Raw genomic sequence first — 20,083 nt, 5'->3', positions numbered from 1 at the left:
GATCCCCACGTGTGAACCACTAAATGGGGTTACACGTGAGGGATAGAGAGTGTTAAAGTAAACAAGTTTGGACTTCATTGGAGTCGATCTCTGAATTTCAATTGCGATGTGTGGATCTTCTCATGTGAACCACTAAATGGGGTTACACGTGAGGGAGAGTCTTAAAGTCCCACATCGGTGGGGATAAAGGAAACCAATAGGTTTAAATAGGATTACCCCATTCTAACTAATATTGAGGGTTTTTTGTGATAAAACCCCACACCTGACGAAATGGGCAAATGGTAAAGTTGGGGACAATATCGATGTCGTTAAAGTGGGCCTCCAGCCTGTCGATCTAAAAAATTTCAACATTGTGTGCCCTTTGGAATGTGAAAGTCGTAGACATTGAAGTCTTCAATTGCTTCGTGCACAACTGAGAGTGGTGCTGGGGGATAAAGGTTGAAGTGTTTCTTTGACTATGGCTTAGAGATAAACCAAGTTTTTTATATCAGTATCTTCAACCCATTTGCAGACTTTGTGGTCTCTTTCTTCTTGAGCACTCTTCAAAATATGCTTATGGTTTTTTTTTTTTTTTTTTTTTTTTTTTTTTTTTTTGGAAAGAACGCTAGCTTAGTGGTTAGATGTTAGATTAGTAAGGTGACGAGATTCGAACCCAAGCAGAGATGCAATGGTATAACTCTTTTCCACCACTGTGATACAAGGCCATTTGCCATGCTTATGGTTTAATAGTAAAGAAAGTGTCCATGTTAAGCTGATTGATATGGTTTTTGAACCAGCTAATATTAGATTATGCAAAATGAAAGAGATGATAATTGTGAACAATTAACAAAGTGTTGAAATTTTCCTATGACCTTATAAATTTATAAAGATGGAGATTTTTGCATTCTTATATTTGGAGTATGTATTATAGGGTAAAAGATAGTGTCGAATTATCAAAGAGACAGGCTAAAGGCTCACTTCCAACAACACCGATATTATCCCCAACTTGGTAATTACCACCCGCACAACCCTTCAGGTGTGAGGTTTTATCACAAAATGCCTCGGTGTTAGTTAGAGTGAGACCCTACACGTGGGGTTAAAGTACTCACCATTATCGCGCGATAGGCAAATGACCTACCATCCACGTGCGGGGCTAGGGGGACCCATCATCCACTCAGGGGGCCAAGGGACCCACCCATCACGTGGCAGTAAACGCTTCCTGGCTTTGATACCATGTCTAATTATCAGAGAGATGGGCCAAAGACCCACTTCTAACAACACCAAAACTGTCCTCAACTTGGTAATTACCACCTACACAATCCGTCAGGTGTGAGGTTTTATCACAAAAGGCCTCAGTGTTAATTAGAATGGGATTAAGATATTTAAACTATTACTTTTTGTTTTTCTACCACCAATGTGGGATTCATAATACCCTTGTGTGAAATGAAAAAAAAACAACTAAAATGGACTATATGTCTTGTCCTCTGTTGATGAATTTGGGTATAACTCGTTAAATTGGACAACAATCCAAGTATCCAACACATTGTGGCTAAAATATCTCGGGTAGAAGGATGAGATTCTATGGAACTGGACTAGAATAATCCTTTCTTCTTCCTTTTCCAAGACAAAGACTCCAGTCCAAGTCACCAAATGAAGGTATGGACTTAACTTTATGTTTGGATGAGGGTTTTTTGACTTAGTAACTAAACATACACTACAAGAAGACTACCAATAAAGTACTCAAACACTACAAACTTTATTACTACAACATTACAAATGTATTAGAAGACTCTAAACAAGGGACTTTCAAAATGACACTTTCTAATGAGTCATTTGAAAATTCTATCATATGTATTACACATTTAGTCACTTGCAAGTTTCTTCATCTATTTTTTTTGGTGGATTCTTTAAAAGTTTAGTCTAATTTTTTTTGTGCATTTTTTTGCACATTTGAAAATTCTCTCATACATATATGCACATTTGAAAATTCTCTTATACATATACGGTATACATCACACACACACACATGCACACAGAGAGAGAGAGAGAGAGAGAGATGATAACAATGAGTTCATCAATTGACCTAGGTGTTCGCGTTTTTTTTAAGAGCAAGGTATAAATTTTGATTAGTTTTTTGTTTTTTTTGATTAGTTTGAGCAGCAGAAGTGCATACCAAACAAGATTTTGGCTTTAAAAATTTTAAATCAAAATATGAATTTTAGAACGAAAAAAAATCAGAATTATGAATTGTGTTTTCAAGTAAGTTATCGAACGAGCCTTCATAGATCCATGAGATCTCTTTGGATATGTGTGGATGTTTCCATAACTCCATTTTTTGGGGAAAAGGTAAAATTTGGGCTTGGATCGATTTACGAATATAAGTACTCGACGTTTTGCCGTTGGGTATGCAAATTTGTGGTACATGGACCTACGACAAGGAGATACTTTGCTTATCTAACACGTAATAGAAGAAAATTGAGCAAAATTACCTTTATTTTCTTTAGATGTGCATTTGTACAGATTATGCAAGCTCTGTATCTTGTTGGGTCCTATTGGGGGCACTGAATTTCAATGTAAATAAGATCCTACTAATAATTTGTTATCGGTTCTAATGAGTTCGGTTACAATGTTAAAATGATGAGATTGTTCATTGTTACATGGGCTTGGTCCTCCAAGGCCTGTTAGAGCTCTCTTCAACCTGCTCATATCTAAATCGATTGATTTCGTGAGTTGGGTTACAATGTTAAAATGATGAGATTGTTCATTGTTCTGGATTTTCTGTTATATAAGACCTTCCAAACATTTATTTGTGTGCCAAAACCTTTTAGTTACAAATTCTTCTAAAGTATGGAAAGAGAAATTCGTATGTGTGCCAAAACTTTTAAAGTGTGTTTCATTGTTATTCCAAATATGAATTTGTCCATTATTATGAATGAAAATTCCCTTTCACAATTAAAAAAAAGTGATATTCATAAATTATACTCGTGATGCATTACATTACAGCCATATAAAAAATAAGGAACTTTAACGAAAAGCTTCCGGTACTGTTCACTTTAACGAAAAACCACATTTTTTCACTAAAATGTCAATCATGGTATTATTCACTTTACCCTTTATTTTGTTCTTATCGTTAAAATTCAAAGTTTTCAAGCCATTTTCATTAGTTTTCCTTAAAAAATAAGGGAAAAAATAAGGATCAAAACACTAATTTTTTTCTTCATCTCATATACTACCAAATTACTACTATTAACAAAAGAGTTTTATAGAGGCAGTTGCGCGTACCCTACTATGGGACCTATATTCATTGATGGTTTTCACATGATAAGATATAAATATCACTCGCAAACAGACACAACGTTAAGAGTCTACAATTACATAGCATACAATCACAATCCAATGCCTATCTTTCATAGAATTGACTGGGCAAGCGTGGAGTTAGCACGACTTCAAGTGAAGTTGCCTTTGGCATAGTAATACCTAGTCCTTCAGCCATGTCCACAGGCATGTCCAATGGAGTGGCCAATTCAAACCCTTGAATCAATCTACCAAGAGTCAAGTGGATAACTTGCATTGCGAATGTGAGACCTGGACAAGATCTTCTTCCAGATCCAAATGGAATGAACTCAAAATGTTGACCAGAGACATCAGTGCTTGCTTGGGTTGTAAGAAACCTATCTGGGCAAAACACTTCAGGGTCTGACCACACAGATGGGTCTCTATGCAATTTCCACAAATTCGCAAATAAACGTGTGCCCTTTGGAATGTGAAAGCCACAAACTTGGCAATCTTCCATTGCTTCATGTGGGACTGAGAGTGGGGCTGGAGGGTATAGACGTAAGGTTTCCTTGACAATGGCTTGGAGGTAAGTTAGGTCTTTGATATCAGTGTCTTCAACCCATCTCTCTGTGCCAACTTGTAGGTTTATCTCTTCTTGTGCATGCTTCAAAATATGCCTATTGTTTAATAATAAAGAGAGGATCCACGTCAAGCTGGTCGCTGTGGTGTCTGAGCCTGCTAAGATCAGATTCTGCAACATAAAAAACTATAAGTGGTGAACAACAGAACGGAGTGTTCCAGCTTGCAAACATGCATGCACTTCTAGTTAGGGATCATAATAAGAAAAACGCTTGGATCTTTATATCTCACGAGTGATTCTTTCCGACAGATAATTACAATTTAACAAGTGTGCATAAGCTTTTTTTTTTTTGTAGTTTTAGTGAATTACTTTTGTACATGTGTGAGACTGTAATTTGTAAATAAGAAAGAAATTATTTATACGTAAGAAACTAAACAATATACTCCTAACAAAGTAAATTGGGTGGAGACTTTTTTTTAATAAGCTTGTTATGAGTAGCTTGCTTGCTATTTGTGCTTAACTCACATTTTTTTTTTGTCAAACTTAACTCACACTTACTAGACAAGAGTACTATACACCAGTCACTAAAAAAAGGATAAAAAAATTACTGAAAAAACATTAACTTGTAGGTACGGGAAAATGACTTCTTACATGTTAGAGCTGAGTAATGTTCTAATGAATTTACCAACGTATGCTAAAGAGATCTAGATCTAGAGATAAAGTCTCAATTAAAAGAACTTACCTGCGATGTTGCCTTGATGATAGTTTCACGACTATGACCAAGCACAGTATTGTCCTCAATCACAGAAAGCATGACATCAATGAAGTCAAGCTTGTCCCTTGAGTCAATTTCCTCCCTTGCATTCTTATGTTCTTCAATCCAACTTGCCATTAGAGAATCAAAATCCTTCCCGATACGCTTCATATTCTTCACTTGCCCCATTAGATCAATCCAATCCGGAAACCCAATTACATCAGAAACAACTGGTTTCCCAGCCACACACATAAACTCCTTCACCATTTCCCGAATCCTCTTATTTTCTCCCTCATTATCTGAGTCATTTCCCACTTTACCCCAATCAAAATATCTCTTCCCAGCAATCATTTGAGTAATTACATTCAAAGTCAGGTGCTCAATCCACTCGCTAATCACCACCTTGCTTTGACCATTTTCCCCTTTTGTTTTGCAAATTTCGTACAACCCTTTGATAAAAGAATCAACCTCAGAGATTTGGACATGTTTTAGTGTCTGAAGCCTGCGGCTAGAGAGCAACTCAACGATGGCCATTTTTCTCATGTTACGCCAATACGTGCCGTATTGTGAGAACCCTAAAGCTGCATAATTGTAACCAAGGTACCTTCCTTGTGCCGACTTTGATCTCGTTGCGAAAGCAATGTCGTTTTTGGTGAAGCATTCCTTGACTGCATCATAGTTGCTGATCACAAGTGCAGGGTGCTTGCCAAGCTGTATGGTGAAGATTGGACCGTACTTGTCAGCCATGGATGCTAGGGTTCTGCAAAGTGGGTTTTTGCCTCCAAGTTTGTGGAGGTGTCCTATGATTGGAAGGGCACCTGATGGTTGTGGGGCTAACATGCCCTTGGTTTTGTGACTTTGGATTTTTACCCTCCATAGATACAGAACAAAGAGTAAAATCCCTACAATTGCTAGAAGATGAGAAGGAAAATCCATAATGTGCCGCTGCTGGCTATGGTGACAATTAGTGCTCAAAATATATTGTGCATAAAAGTTGAACTTTCAATTTATTCATGGTTTGTAGATGGGGAAATCGTTGTATCATCATCACACAAGTTAAAATGATACAAGTCTATTGTTGGCCCCATTAATTAAGCATTCAAATGTTTTTGTATTGACTAAAGTTTCTAGTACTCATCTACTACGCAAGATATTTGATTTGAGTATATGGACAGTTTCAATCCGTGTGGGTTGAAAATTCAGCAGAAGTTTGTTTTTTCCCCAAAAAACTTTGGAGTCGTTAGAATCAGTAATGGATCCAAGAAATATTATTTGAGTGGTTAGTAAGAATAGCACGCTCAACATGCAAATTTTTTTGAACAGAATAACATGCCAATTGACATTCCATTAAGTTTTGGTAGGTCTAAAGTCATTTGTCAAGTCATATTGCACTTTTATCAACATATGTCAATAGATTCTGAGCAAGCATGTCAATTAATTTCAATAGCTTCCTAGCGAACATGACAACCTATGTTGACTGGGCTAATCGATAGATGTCTATAGGAACACATACAAAGGTATAAGACTAACAACTACGTTGCCGAGCAGTTAGAAAACAGCTTCTCATATTTTAAAAAAGGGCACCCAGTTTTTCCATAGAAGATTCCCTTGCCCAAGTGAATCCGCCCCTGGTTAGAATTATAATCTTCGACGCAAATCCTTCCACGCAACTGGAAATTTCTTTTCAATGCATAATTAAATATTTACCATGAATAGAAAAGTGAGTAGGTGGAGTGACCTACAGAAAACTTCAACTTTTACATTTGTGAATGATTAAGGGTTGATTCATGGAGAGGCAACCTATTTAAAACCATTATAATTTGTTTTACCACTTCTGCCTTTTGATGCATGACTTTTGCTGGGTATCATGTAATGAATTTGGATTGAACTCGTTATTAATGAAAGACGGATTTAAGATCTTCTATTTACAAGTGAATATAAACACCACTAGATCGTAGTATATCGCTTTATATATATTGTAATGCAAGATTTGGAATTCTGACATTCAAATGGGATTGTGTCGTTGCATGAGACATCCATGATTACGTACCATATGTTGGAAAATTTAAATTATTATTATAATATTAAATTTATTAATTGAATTGAAATTAGAAGTTGAGCCTTTTGGTAGAAAGATGTCTCTTCATGAATAGTCACAAATTATCTAAAGAGGCATATCAAATTCTATAAATAAGGAAGCCCCCCATAATCTTAAACAACTTTTCATTATACATACATATATTGCATTAAATATTAGAGGGTCTCATGGAGTCATACGAGAGAATATTCAACACAACCGTGGTTCATTGGAGGCTTATGATTTGAAGTGCTACTATTACAAGGACATGATTGTTGTATTTTGGGAGACAAGCCCCGATCAACTATGAACACCGCAGTGAGACATAAACTTATCTTAAGGACAGAGTGTCCAACACTTACCTCGACCGTATTTTCAGGTTTTTCTAATCTATTATGTTATGTTCATTTAAAATTGGTTATTCATGTGCATGCATTACTTTGATATGTAATTGCATGATTTTTTTTTAATTTTTTATTATTATTTATTTTTGATATGATTTAATATAGTAATTAGGCCCTAATTTTTCCAACCCCATATGCGGTGCCATCACAATTCGCAACCTATCCATGTTCATAGAATTCAAAGCAGTATCCGCCAGAAAGTCTAATGGTGTTGCCAATTCAAACCCTTGAAGCAATCTTCCAACTGTCAAGTGCATAACTTGCAAGCAAATGTAAAACCTGGACATGACCGTCTTTTAGACCAAAATGCAATAAACTCGAAATGCTGACCAGAAGCATCAATGCTGGCTTGGGTTGTAAGAAACCTATATGGACAAAACACATCAAGGTCTAACCACACACTTGGGTCTCTATGCAATTTCACAAATTCACAAGCAATTGTGCCCTTTGGAATGAGAAAGTCGTAGACATTGCGGTCTTCAATTGCTTCGTGCGGAATTGAGAAAGGTGATGAGGGATAAAATGAAGTGTTTGTTTGACTATGGCTTGGAGGTAAACCAAGTTTTTGATATCAGTATCTTTAACCCATGTCTCCTTGCCGACTTTGTGGTCTATCTCTTCTTGGACACGCTTCAAAACATGCTCATGGTTTAATAGTAAGGAGAGTGTCCATGTTAAGCTGATTGATATGGTTCCTGAACCAGCAAAATGACTCTAGTCCAAGTCAAAGACAGACTCTAATCCAAGTCACCAAATAAAGGTATGGACTTAACCTTATGTTTGGATGAGGAACTTTGACTTAGTAACTAAAACTACACTACAAGAAGACTACCAATGAAATACTCAAACACCACAAACTTTATTACTACAACATTACAATTGTATTAGAAGACACTAAACAAGGGACTTTTAAAATGACACCTTTCCAAGGAGTTATTTGAAAATTCTCTGGTATGTATTGAACATTTAGTCACTTTCAAGTCTCTTCATCTAATTTTTTTGGTGCATTCTTGAGAAATTTAGTCCAATTTTTTGGTACATTTGAGAGAGAGAGAGAGAGAGAGAGAGAGAGAGAGAGAGAGAGAGAGAGAGAGAGAGAGAGAGAGAGAGAGAGAGAGAGAGAGAGAGAGAGAGAGAGAGAGAGAGAGAGAGAGGTTCCTAGTTCTACGATTTTATAAATTTAAAAAAATATGAATTTACGAAAATGCTCTAGAGGCGAGGGTATTGTAATAGATTTCGAATACTTGGCTTGAATCCTCTAATCAGCTTCTTTGTCTTCTTTTCTTCAAGCAAAGATTGAGAAAATCGGTAAAGTTTGGTGAAACGAGCCACATACTTAGCAACTGTATCCATGCCTTGCTCGATAGTAGCGAACTCCGCCTCAAGTTCGTCTCGAAAAGACTTGGGAAAGTATTGCTCGTAAAATGCCGTCTGAAAACACTCCCAAGTAATGGATTCCCCGGCTGCCACTAACTCAGCCACCCACGGATCAGTAGAATCATGGAATGAATGAGGCTTGTGAGTGCGAAACTCTCTATACAAAGACTTCCCACTAGTAGAAGTCGCACGAATGTGAGCTTGCATAAGCTGAGCCAAATCCTCAATAGTCCGAAAAACACCATTGGGTCCACCATAGTCGTGGCTAGCCTTCTGATTAGTACTAGGAGCTACGTCATCATTAGGAACATTATCCCTAATCGACTGGGTAAAACCATGTGGAGTTGTCATTGTACGTCTGAAGAATAAAAGAATTTAGTGTAAGCGAATAAATAAGACTCAGGACGAACCCACACTACTTACGTAAAGGTCTAACTACCCAAGGTTTCCTCACTCTAAGGTAAAGGTATAGACATATAATACCTAAGCTCTGATACCACCAAAAGTTGTCATGCCTCAATCCCGACATACGTCCAGGATCGACACGTGACGTTAGACTGTAGGGGGATGCCAGGAAATACAAATTGAAATACTAAACTGAAAATAACAATAATTACATCAGTTTAAGGTAAAGTATAAAGGTAATCTAACACTCTAAGCTCTCTGAACTTTGTCTGCTACCCCAAAGCTCCTTATATCTAATAATACATGCACAATCGCCCGTACACCATCAGAATGGTGCACCCGGCAAACAACAACCCGGATAAGCCACGAAGCTTGTGTGAGGGACAATAATTCGACGTGTGTGATACTAATATTAAAAACCAACCATCGATTCGGTTTATAAATGTCAAATCTAAAATCATATTTTATAATATCATAATCAAGTCATTGAATATCCTGAAAGAATCACCCAGACATCCAACGGCTCGTCTGAAACAAGTCACAAAAGCTCACAACCATAAACTCATACAACACAATGAAAAGTAGGGATAGAGCAACACAGTTCGGCTGAAGCCTACATCTCTGAAGCTATCTCAATCCAAACTCAATCCGAAGAATCAACAAAGCAATTAACCGGGTTCCGAACCTCTCAACAGAACCATAATACCAAACGGGATTCCGGACCACTCAACAGAATCCAACCAAGATACTATTCCGGACCATTCAACGGAATCGCGGAGTAGAAGGGATTCTGAACATCTCAACGGAATCCAAGTGAATACGATTCCGGACCACTCAACGGAATCGCAAAGTACAATGCATATCTAACCACTGAATGAAATCCAAGCTGGTTATGATTCCAGACCATTCAACGAAATCATGGATCACGAGGGATTTCGAACCACTCAACTGAATCCAGACGGAGTAGGGAACTGGACCACTTAACTAAACCCCACTGGAAACCCAGTTCCGGATCATTCATGGAATCGAGTGGAAGGCCAACAACCATAATGTACAATGACTTAAAGAAACGAGACAAGGCACAAATTACTCAATTTACAAAAGCTCAACGAAACAAGAAATGAAACAAAGCACAAGGTACACAAATACTAAATTTGGAACAAATCAATGAAGTGGGAAATGAAACAATATCGAAGCAAAAAATCCCCATCACAATGGGTTAACGGTCCACTACTAGCCCTCACATTTTATCACAACATGCCAAGCATACAAATCAAACCATATCTCAAATATACACGTTAAATCTCATTTCATAAACATAAATAGATGGCTAAGTATTAAAAATAACAATTCAATAGAAAACATATTTATAAAACCAAGTCATATCCACACAGGATAACAATTACGAAAATAGGGTAATCACCAATATCACATATATTAAAGTCACTCACTTGGAGTCTGCGCTAACGCACCCTAGCACAAAAATTGAGACGGCTTGCACTATCGTAGCCTAAAACAAAGTACAAGTCCACATTTAGATTTCCTTCGATAATTCACATACTCAAGAACTCCCATATGTCCCCCACAACAATATTTAATGAGAATCAAACTGTCGTTCAAAGGTAGGGTCCATGATCCTACGTTACTTGCTCCGTAAGATCCAACCACTATATTTTTAATTCGTAAGTTCCTAAGGTCCTTAAATATTACGTACTATAATGTATCAAAGTTTGGTAACAATCTAACGGTTGGATCATTGATTGCTATAATGTTTGAGTGGTGGACCTTAACGAAATTTTGCCGGATTTTGCAGATTTTGCAGATTTTCTGGGCAATCTTTAGAACTCCATATCTCACTTGTGTCTCCCCCAAATTCGATCCATAATATACCAAAACGAAGCTAGAGAAGTTTAGAACAAGATTATACCCGCTTGAAGCCTAAATGGTGGTCAAAGGTGGCCAGAAAATGGCCTGAAATATGGCTGTCCGTGGGAAAACTGGTAACTCGCCGGAATTTCTAGGCAAACTTTAATCGTCCATAACTTTGTCAATATTAAACAAAATTGAGTGATTCAAAAACAAAAATCATAGCTTGGAACGAGAGGAATAGTTTGGCCGGAAAATGGTCTGGAAGGTCACGGGTTCGCTGGAAACTGGGCAAACTTTAAATCGTTATAACTTTCTCATTTTCAACCAAATCACACGATCTAAACATGAAAATTCATCTACACATCATGAAGAGTCGATTTATACCTGTTTTGAGTCCAAAAGATGGCTGAAAATTATCTGAATCACGCCTAGAAGTCTTGGCCCAAAACCTTGTTCTTCGAACTCATGTTTCAGGTTCATTTTCAATGAAAAAAAATCACAACGAAGTTTATGGTGGTGAGGACATGCAGATAATGGTGGTTTTGGTGTTCAACAAGCCAAAATTTTGGTGATGATGGTGGTTTGTTTCACAGGAAGAAAGGGAGAGCCGAGAGAGAGTGAGAGAACTCTAAAGATAAAAGAGAGAATGATAGAGAAAATGGAGAGAGAGAGTTCTAGAATTTTTAGGTGCCCACGTGGCACTCACCCAATGATTAAACAAAAATATCACATGTCTAATTAATTATCAATTTACCAAAATATCTTCGACATTAAAAACCTCATAAAATCTTTGTTATAATTCCGAATCACATTTTGTTTGCGCCCACGCGTTCATATCGATGAATACTATCCAAATATATAAAGATAAGTGGAAAAATACGTAGGGGTCAAATACGTCGTAAATATAAAAACGTCGCAACTAAGAATACAAAATACGGAATACGTAATTTTAAACAGTGAAATCCGGGAACAGGATTTTACATGGTGGGTCCTATTGTGGCACAAAATTTCAATGTACATAAGATCTTGGTAATAATTTGTTATCGGCTCTAATGAGTTGGGTTACAATGTTAAGACGTTTCAAACATTTATTTGTGTGCCAAAACCTTTTTGTTACAAATTCTTCGAAAGTATGGGAAGAGAAATTCGTATGTGTGCCAAAACCTTTAAAGTGTGTTTCATTGTTATTCCGATATGTATTTGTCCATTGTTCTGAATGAAAATCCCTTTTTCACAATAAAAAAAAATGTGATATTCATAAATTATACTAGTGATGTATCACATTATAGCCATATAAAAAATAAGTAAAAAATTAGGATCAAAACACTAAACGTTTTTAGTCATCTCATATACTACCAAATTACTACTTTTAACAAAAGAGTTTTATAGAGGCAGTTGCGTGTACCCTACACGGGGCTTTTTTTTATTGACGGTTTTCACATGATAAGATACAAATACCATTTACAAACAGGCACAACATAAAGAGTCTACAATTACATAGCATATAATCACAACCCAATGCCTATCTTTCATACAATTCAATGGGCAAGCGTGGAGTTAGCACAACTTCAAGTGAAGTTGCCTTTGGCAAAGTAACGCCTAGTCCTTCAGTCATGTCTACAGGCATGTCCAATGGAGTAGCCAATTCAAATCCTTGAATCAATCTACCAAGAGTCAAGTGGATAACTTGCATTGCGAATGTGAGACCTGGACAAGATCTTCTTCCAGACCCAAATGGAATGAACTCAAAATGGTTACCAGAGGCATCAATGCTTGCTTGGGTTGTAAGAAACCTATCTGGGTAAAACATTTCAGGGTCTGACCACATAGTTGGGTCTCTGTGCAATTTCCACAAATTGACAAATAAACGTGTGCCCTTTGGAATGTGAAAGCCACAAACTTGGCAGTCTTCCATTGCTTCATGTGGGACTGAGAGTGGACCTGGAGGATATAGACGTAGGGTTTCCTTGACAATGGCTTGGAGGTAAGTTAGGTTTTCGATATCAGTGTCTTCAACCCATCTCTCTGTGCCAACTTTTAGGTTTATCTCTTCTTGTGCATGCTTCAAAACATGCCTGTTGTTTAATAATAAAGAGATGATCCACTTCAAGCTGATTGCTGTGGTATCTGAGCCAGCTATGATCAGATTCTGCAACATAAAAAATTATAAATGGTGAACAGCAAAATGGAGTGCCCCAATTTTCAAACATGTACTTCCAGTTAGGGATCATAACGAGGAAAATGCTTGTTTCTTTATAAGTCACGAGTCATTCTTTCTCATATATAATTACAATCTGACAAGTGTGCATAAGTTTTTTACTTTTGATTTTAGTGAATTATTTGTGTACATGTGTCAATTCTAATGATTTTGCTTCTTTTGTTAGCAGGAGCAAGACGAGTAAGAGTTGCTTATACAGCACTCGGATTTGGTGTGGGAGGTTTAATTTTTAGTAATTTTTGATGATTTGTTGTTTGTATTGCATAATCTATCTGGTGTGATTAGAGTACAAGTGAATTGGAGTTGTTATATGGTTGCAGCAAATTCGCAGTTAATTAACTTTGCAAGTGAAGTATACTTATATGAGTATTCTCATTTCCGCCTCTTGTTCTGTTAAATAAGCTTAATTTCTTCCTATATGCAGATGATAAGATATTTAGATTGACATTCAATTGGTTTTGAAGTTTGTATTGATTTTGACTTGGATAAACTTTGAGCCTCTGTTTAGCAAAGTAAAGTTGTAATGAATATACCAACATATCCTAAAGAGATGTGGATCTGGAGATAAAGTCTCAGTTAGAAGAAGATACCTGCGATGTTGCCTTGATGATAGTTTCACGAGTATGACCAAGCACAGTATTGTCCTCAATCACAGAAAGCATGACATCAATGAAGTCAAGCTTGTCCCTTGAGTCAATCTCCTTCCTTGCATTATTATGTTCTTCAATCCAACTTGCCGTTAGAGAATCCAACTCCTTCCCTATACGCTTCATATTCTTCACTTGCCCCAGAAAATCAATCCAATCCGGATACCCAATCATATCAGAAATAACTGGCATCCCAGACACAAGCATAAACTCCTTCACGATTTCCCGAATCCTCTTATTCTCTCCCTCATTATCTGAGTCATTTCCCACTTTACCCCAATCAAAATACCTCTTCCCAGCAATCATTTGAGTAATTACATTCAAAGTCAGGTGCTCAATCCACTCGCTAATCACCACCTTGCTTTGACCATTTCCCCCCTTTGTTTTGCAAATTTCGTACAACCCCTTGATAAAAGAATCAACCTCGGAGATTTGGACATGTTTTAATGTCTGAAGCCTGCGGCTAGATAGCAACTCAGCGATGACCATTTTTCTCATGTTACGCCAGTACGTGCCGTATGGTGAGAACCCGAAACCTGCATAATTGTAACCAAGGTACCTGCCATGTGCCGACTTTGGTCTCGCTGCGAAAACGATGTCGTTTTTAGTGAAGCATTCCTTGACTGCATCATGGTTGCTGATCACAAGTGCAGGGTGCTTGCCAAGCCGTATGGTGAAGATTGGACCGTACTTGTCAGCCATGGATGCTAGGGTTCTGCAAAGTGGGTTTTTGCCTCCAAGTTTGTGGAGGTGTCCTATGATTGGCAGGGCACCTGATGGTTGTGGGGTCAAGACGCCCTTGGTTTTGTGACTTTGGATTTTTACCCTCCATAGATACAGAACAAAGAGTAAAATCCCTGCAATTGCCAGAAGATGAGAAGGAAAATCCATGATGTGCCGCTGCTGGCTATGGTGACAAGAAGGTGCTCAAAATATGTTGTGCATAAAAGTTGAACTTTCAATTTGTTCATGGTTTGTTGATGGTGAAATCGTTGTATCATCACACAAGTTTAAATGTGATAACTCTGTTGTTGGCCCCACTAAGCATTCAAATGTTTTTGTATTGGCTTAAGTTTCTCTTACCCATCTTCAACAAGATATTTGATTTTGACTATATTGGCGTTTTTCAATCCATGTGGTTTGAAAATTCAGTAGATGACTGCTTTTTCCACAACTGCTAGAAAAAGTAGTTTCTATAGCATCCAATTAATATCCTTTTTTATTCTTCTTAAATGCTATTAAAGTGTTTCTATAGCATCAATTACTAATACGACATTAAGAGTCAACAAAAGAGTTTTATGAAACGGTTGCGTATATCTTACCTTGGAACCCACATTCATTGATGGTTTTCACATGAAAAGATACAAATATCGTTCGCAAACTAATACGACATTAAGAGTCAACAATTACATGGCATATAAATTATAATCACAACCCAATGCCTATCTTTCATAGAATTCAATGGGCAAGCGTGGAGTTAGCACAACTTCAAGTGAAGTTGCCTTTGGCAAAGTAACGCCTAGTCCTTCAGTCATGTCCACAGACATGTCCAATGGAGTAGCCAATTCAAATCCTTGAATCAATCTGGAGAAAACACTTCGGGCTCTGACCACACAGTTGGGTCTCTGTGCAATTTCCACAAATTGACAAATAAACGTGTGCCCTTTGGAATGTGAAGGCCACAAACTTGGCAATCTTCCATTGCTTCATGTGGGACTGAGAATGGACCTGGAGGATATAGACGTAGGGTTTCCTTGACAATGGCTTGGAGATAAGTCAGGTTTTCGATATCAGTGTCTTCAACCCATCTCTCTCTGCCAACTTTTAGGTTTATCTCTTCTTGTGCATGCTTCTTATTTAATAGTAAAGAGATGATCCACTTCAAGCTGGTTGCTGTGGTATCGGAGCCAGCTACGATCATTCTGCAACATAAAAAACTATAATGGTAAACAGCATAATGGAGAGCTACGATCAATCACAACTCTAATGATTTTGTTTCTTTTTGTTGTTTGAATTTCTGAAGTTTGTGTATGCTGTGTGGTTTAGCGTACAAGTGATTGCATTTTCTTTATGATTTTGATTTTCTTGTTTGGTTTGTAGCGAATTGGAGCCGGCTTGTACAAGGAAATTGGAGTTGTTATCTGTTGCAGCAAATTCACAGATAACTTTGCAAGTATATTCATATGAGTATCTCATTTCCGCCTCTTGTTCTGTTTAATAGGCTTTCTAATTCCTTCCTGTATGCAGATGATAAGATATTTAGATTGACATTCAAATGGTTTTGAAGTTTGTATTGGTTTTTACTTGGATTAACTTTGAGCCTTTTGTTTAGGTCTCCATTTTCTACTTGTTCGTTATTTTGGAATTTCTTCTTTCTTTCAAATTAAGTTGTAGTTAAACAACTCTGTTTTATGGACAGAGTTTCTGTTTTATTGACAGAGTTTGGTTTATTCTAAAGAGGGTCCAATTCGCAATCTTTGTACTAGAAATGTGGGAAATAGTATATTCTCTTGAATATATATTGGTTGGAACACTTACTGAGTACCATTCATGTCGTCAAAAGTTTAAACAAACTTTGCTCAAATAAAGAAAGCCGAAGATACACAGATAGAGATTTTTGACTTTTAGGAAGCATCTGCTCCAATAGAAGAATAGATTCTTATACATAGGCCACATGTTGACTGTATTCACCCTGTTGGCCGATTTCCCCATGTGGCCAAATTTCCTATTATTTAAAAAAAACTAACGAAAAGTTCAAAAAATCTTTCATTTTAATGAAAAGTCATTTTTAAAGGTATAGTGAATAGTACTAGAGAAATGTATAAATGTGGTTTTCAGTTAAAAGTGAACAGTACGGGGAGTGTTTTGGTAAAACTCCCATTATTTTATTGGTTTAAGTTTTGAACAATTTCATTTATTTAGACTAGTTGTTTGGTGTTTGTTTTAATTTTTGGATATTGAATTTATTGATATTATTTCTCGAATAATTAATTGAATGAATAAAATTTTAAATTTCTTTATACTTGTGACTAATTCAATTAATTTATTTCTAGGTATGACTAGTGAGGAAGTTAGTTGTCTAGCAGATAATGCAACCACACACACTATGTTGTGTGACCATATGTATTCTACTAACTTCATGCCTAAAATATCACCTCTGACAACCCTTTCAAACCCATCGAACCTAATTTAGGAATACAGTACTGCCATCATAATGTTGGTCGGTGCTATTGAATTGACCATTCAAGAGGCTCTTTATTCTCCACGTTTTGGAAGAACGATGTTGAGCTTTAAAGACATTCGAGATAATAATTATCCTGGAGTTTGAGTTTCTTTGCATAACTTCCTACGAATTTGGCCAGAACTATATTTTAAGGAAGATATAGCGTATTTTCAATGGATTGTACACTACAATCATTCGCTTCGTAGAAAGCTACTATGTGGCTGACCTTACATTTGGAATTGTACTTGAAACTTTGCTTTGTCATAATCATTTGAGACATCGTGATGTAGGGCATTATTAGCACATGTGATTGCGTAAATTCTAGTTAGGTTGGATTTATGGTTACCCATAGGACAACTGGTGATAAGCCATGCTTATCCACCCATTCCGGACCTGACAATCGACAACTCATTAAATTCTTAAAAGAAACATTTATATACACACATTAATTTGTGATTATACAAAAGAATGACTCATTAAAGTCCTATAATTAGGATCCATAGATAGTAAATTGAACACTATATTTTTCATGCAAGTGGCCCTTTACCACATTGGTGGAGAATGGTGTTGCTTTTACACCACGACATGAGTTTGAACCCCATCGGCCCCCTAAACTAACATATAATCTAACAAATCTATTGTTTGACAAAAAAAAAAAAAAAAAAAAAAAAACACTATTTTTCACACTGTCAAATTTTCATGTCGCAGAATCTAATCTTAGCTGGAACGGAAGCCACATCAACCACATTGACATGGATCCTGTGTTTGTTACTAAACAACAGGGATGTTTTAAAGCTCGCCAAAGAAGAGCTAGACTTACAAGTTTGCAGGGAGAGATGGGTTAAAGACACTGATATCAAAAGCCTAATTTACCTCCAAGCTATTGTTAAGGAAACTCTGCGCCTATATCGATCAGCCCCACTCTCAGTTCAACATGAGGCAATGGAAGACTGCCAAGTTTCTGACTTTCACATTCCCAAGGGCACACGCTTATTTGTGAACTTGTGGAAATTGTACAGGGACCAACTGTGTGGTTAGACCCTAAAGTATTTTCCACATATAGGTTTCTTACAACCCAAGCGAGCATTGATGCCTCTGGTCAGCATTTTGAGTTCATTACATTTGGGTCTGGAAGAAGATCTTGTCCAGGTCTCACATTCGCAATGCAAGTTATCCACTTGACATTTGGTACATTGATTTAAGGGTTTGAATTGGCACCGGACATGCCTATGGACATGACTGAAGGACTAGGCATTGCTAGGCGAAAGGCGACTTATTCACTTGAAGTTATGCTAATCCCACGCCTGCCCTCTCAGTTCTATGAAGGATAGGAAACGAATTGTGTGATTGTATGTTGTGATACGATTTGCCTATGATTGTATTAAGACATATGATTTCTTTAATTGCTGTAATTGTATTTAATATTAGTCAATGGTGTATTTTAGGTTAACAGGATTAATTAAGATAGGATCTAGATTGTATCTGTGTAAAATAATCCTTGTTAAATAGGATCTCTTTGTACCATTCAGATTCTGTGAAACTCGTATGCTATGTAATTGTGGACTCTTAATGTTATGTTTGTTTGTGAATGGTAATTGTATCTTCTCATGAACAAGTCATTGTGGAACTCATACCCATCAATGACTTGTTCATGAGAAGATACAATTACCATCCGTCAATTGTTCCACAAATTCCTTATTGATTTATTAGATGACTTTAGTGATAAACCACTTTTTAGATTGGGTTCTGAGCAAGGTAATTGAGTCCTACTTATATCGTTTAAACCTGCATCTTCAAGTAACCTGGAAAGAGATTTAAGAATCTTCTTAGGTTATCTTCAACTCAAGTGTCTAAAATCTCAAAATTTAGCCCTGCATTTCAACTATGCATCTATACATATGAGATTAGTCAGTTTTTCTCTCCAACAGTAAGGGACTTATAATTCCCACCCCAACTTTATAATTTGTTAAGTTTTGTATTTCGTTGATTTTTTTTTTGGCTAATAATTTGAGAATCATTTTTTGTATAATCTATCTTGTTTTATTTTTACGAGTATTTTAATGTAAAAAAATATCAAATTTCGAAAGAAAATTGTTGAGAAAATTTATGGATTAGTAGTCAACAAATGGATGGGTATTTATAGAGATTTGGAGGAGTTTTGATATTGAATCTGATTTCAACTGATTGATAATATTATTTTGACCTTGGATTTAAACTTGAGCTATTGGATTTTTAGGAAAACTAATGAAAAATGCTTGAAAATTTTGAGTTTTAACGATAAGTATAAAATAAAGGATAAAATGAATAGTACCAGCATTAACTTTTTAATGTAAAAATGTGATTTTTCGTTAAAGTAAACAATACCGAATTTTTTTTATTAAAGTTCTTTAAATTTTACCTTAAAATTGATTAAATTAGATTTAAGCAACACGCTAGACCAAAACCCAAAGCACATCCCATAATTGGATGGCACCGGCTCTATAATCTGGACCACAGAAGGGCCGAGTTTTGTGCACTCGCCCGCATACAATCTGTCTACTTGGATGCCTCTCTTGTGCAGGGCTCGCATGGGCTGTCTTCACGTGGGTTTGCCTGCAAGCTGGGACCCTCGCCCACTTTTTTCCATGGGTTCCAAAACCTAAAATACAGCCTTTAGAGAGGTTTTGGGCCCACTCTCTCTGGAGACAGCCTTATGACGTATTTACGTAGCAGTAACGAAAATAAGAGAAATTGAATTGAGAAAGAATTGAATTGAGAAGGAGTTGGAATGAGAAGAAGTCAGAATCAGATTCTTATTGAAACTGTTTAATTAAATGTTCTGGAATTGGAATAGAATTCCATAAAACTGTTCACTAATTCAGCAGAATCGGAATATAAACATGTATGATTACTAAAATGCCCTTGTCCCAAATCAAATATTTTATATACTTTCATAGGTTTATAAAGGATAGTCTTGGAAATAGAAAAAGTAAGTGAGGGCATAAGGGGAACAAAAGTATCATTTCGATTACCCAAACAATCAAGAATTGGATTACCACGTATATCTAGGGAATCTAATTCCACCAACACAAGGAATTGAATTCCAAAATTTGTACGGGTCCCACTGCTTTTTTTATTCTTCCATGTTTAGTAAACACTGTAATACTCCATAATCGGAATTCAATTTCATATTCTCATTCCGATTATGGATATGTAAACACACCCTTAGAGAAGAGAGGATATATAGGCTCCTATGAATATAGAGAGTGAGAACTTGAGAAAAAAAGCCACGTGC

At 36.7% G+C, this 20,083-nt stretch overlaps 1 protein-coding gene, 1 long non-coding RNA gene and 1 pseudogene across 3 annotated transcripts; 2 read left to right on the top strand and 1 right to left on the bottom strand.

Moving 5' to 3' along the window:
- Positions 1-3,169: 3,169 nt before the first annotated feature.
- LOC126623616 (cytochrome P450 CYP82D47-like) lies at positions 3,170-14,538 on the bottom strand. 2 transcript variants are annotated; one of them, XM_050292566.1, is made up of 3 exons: positions 14,146-14,538; positions 4,578-5,193; positions 3,170-4,006 (listed from the first exon to the last, which is right to left on the bottom strand). In XM_050292566.1, exons 1-3 carry the CDS (start codon positions 14,475-14,477, stop codon positions 3,380-3,382), a joined length of 1,575 nt encoding a protein of 524 aa, XP_050148523.1. In that variant the 5' UTR covers positions 14,478-14,538; the 3' UTR covers positions 3,170-3,379. The 2 variants fall into 2 exon arrangements, with proteins under 2 accessions (XP_050148523.1, XP_050148522.1); XM_050292565.1 differs by lacking the exons at positions 3,170-4,006; positions 4,578-5,193 and adding an exon at positions 12,117-12,870 and having other exon boundaries at positions 13,530-14,538.
- On the top strand, positions 5,439-14,626 carry LOC126623617 (uncharacterized). The gene is made up of 2 exons (XR_007623813.1): positions 5,439-5,582; positions 14,537-14,626. It is a non-coding gene; the product is annotated as an uncharacterized LOC126623617 (long non-coding RNA).
- Positions 14,627-17,508: 2,882 nt separating this feature from the next.
- LOC126622753 (nicotine N-demethylase CYP82E3-like) lies at positions 17,509-18,140 on the top strand (annotated as a pseudogene).
- The last annotated feature ends 1,943 nt before the right edge of the window (positions 18,141-20,083 follow it).

This window comes from Malus sylvestris, chromosome 5 (assembly GCF_916048215.2).
Source record: "Malus sylvestris chromosome 5, drMalSylv7.2, whole genome shotgun sequence".
Lineage (NCBI taxonomy): Eukaryota > Viridiplantae > Streptophyta > Magnoliopsida > Rosales > Rosaceae > Malus > Malus sylvestris.
Note: the sequence above shows the minus strand (reverse complement) of the source record. Positions and strands in the feature narration are given on the sequence as shown.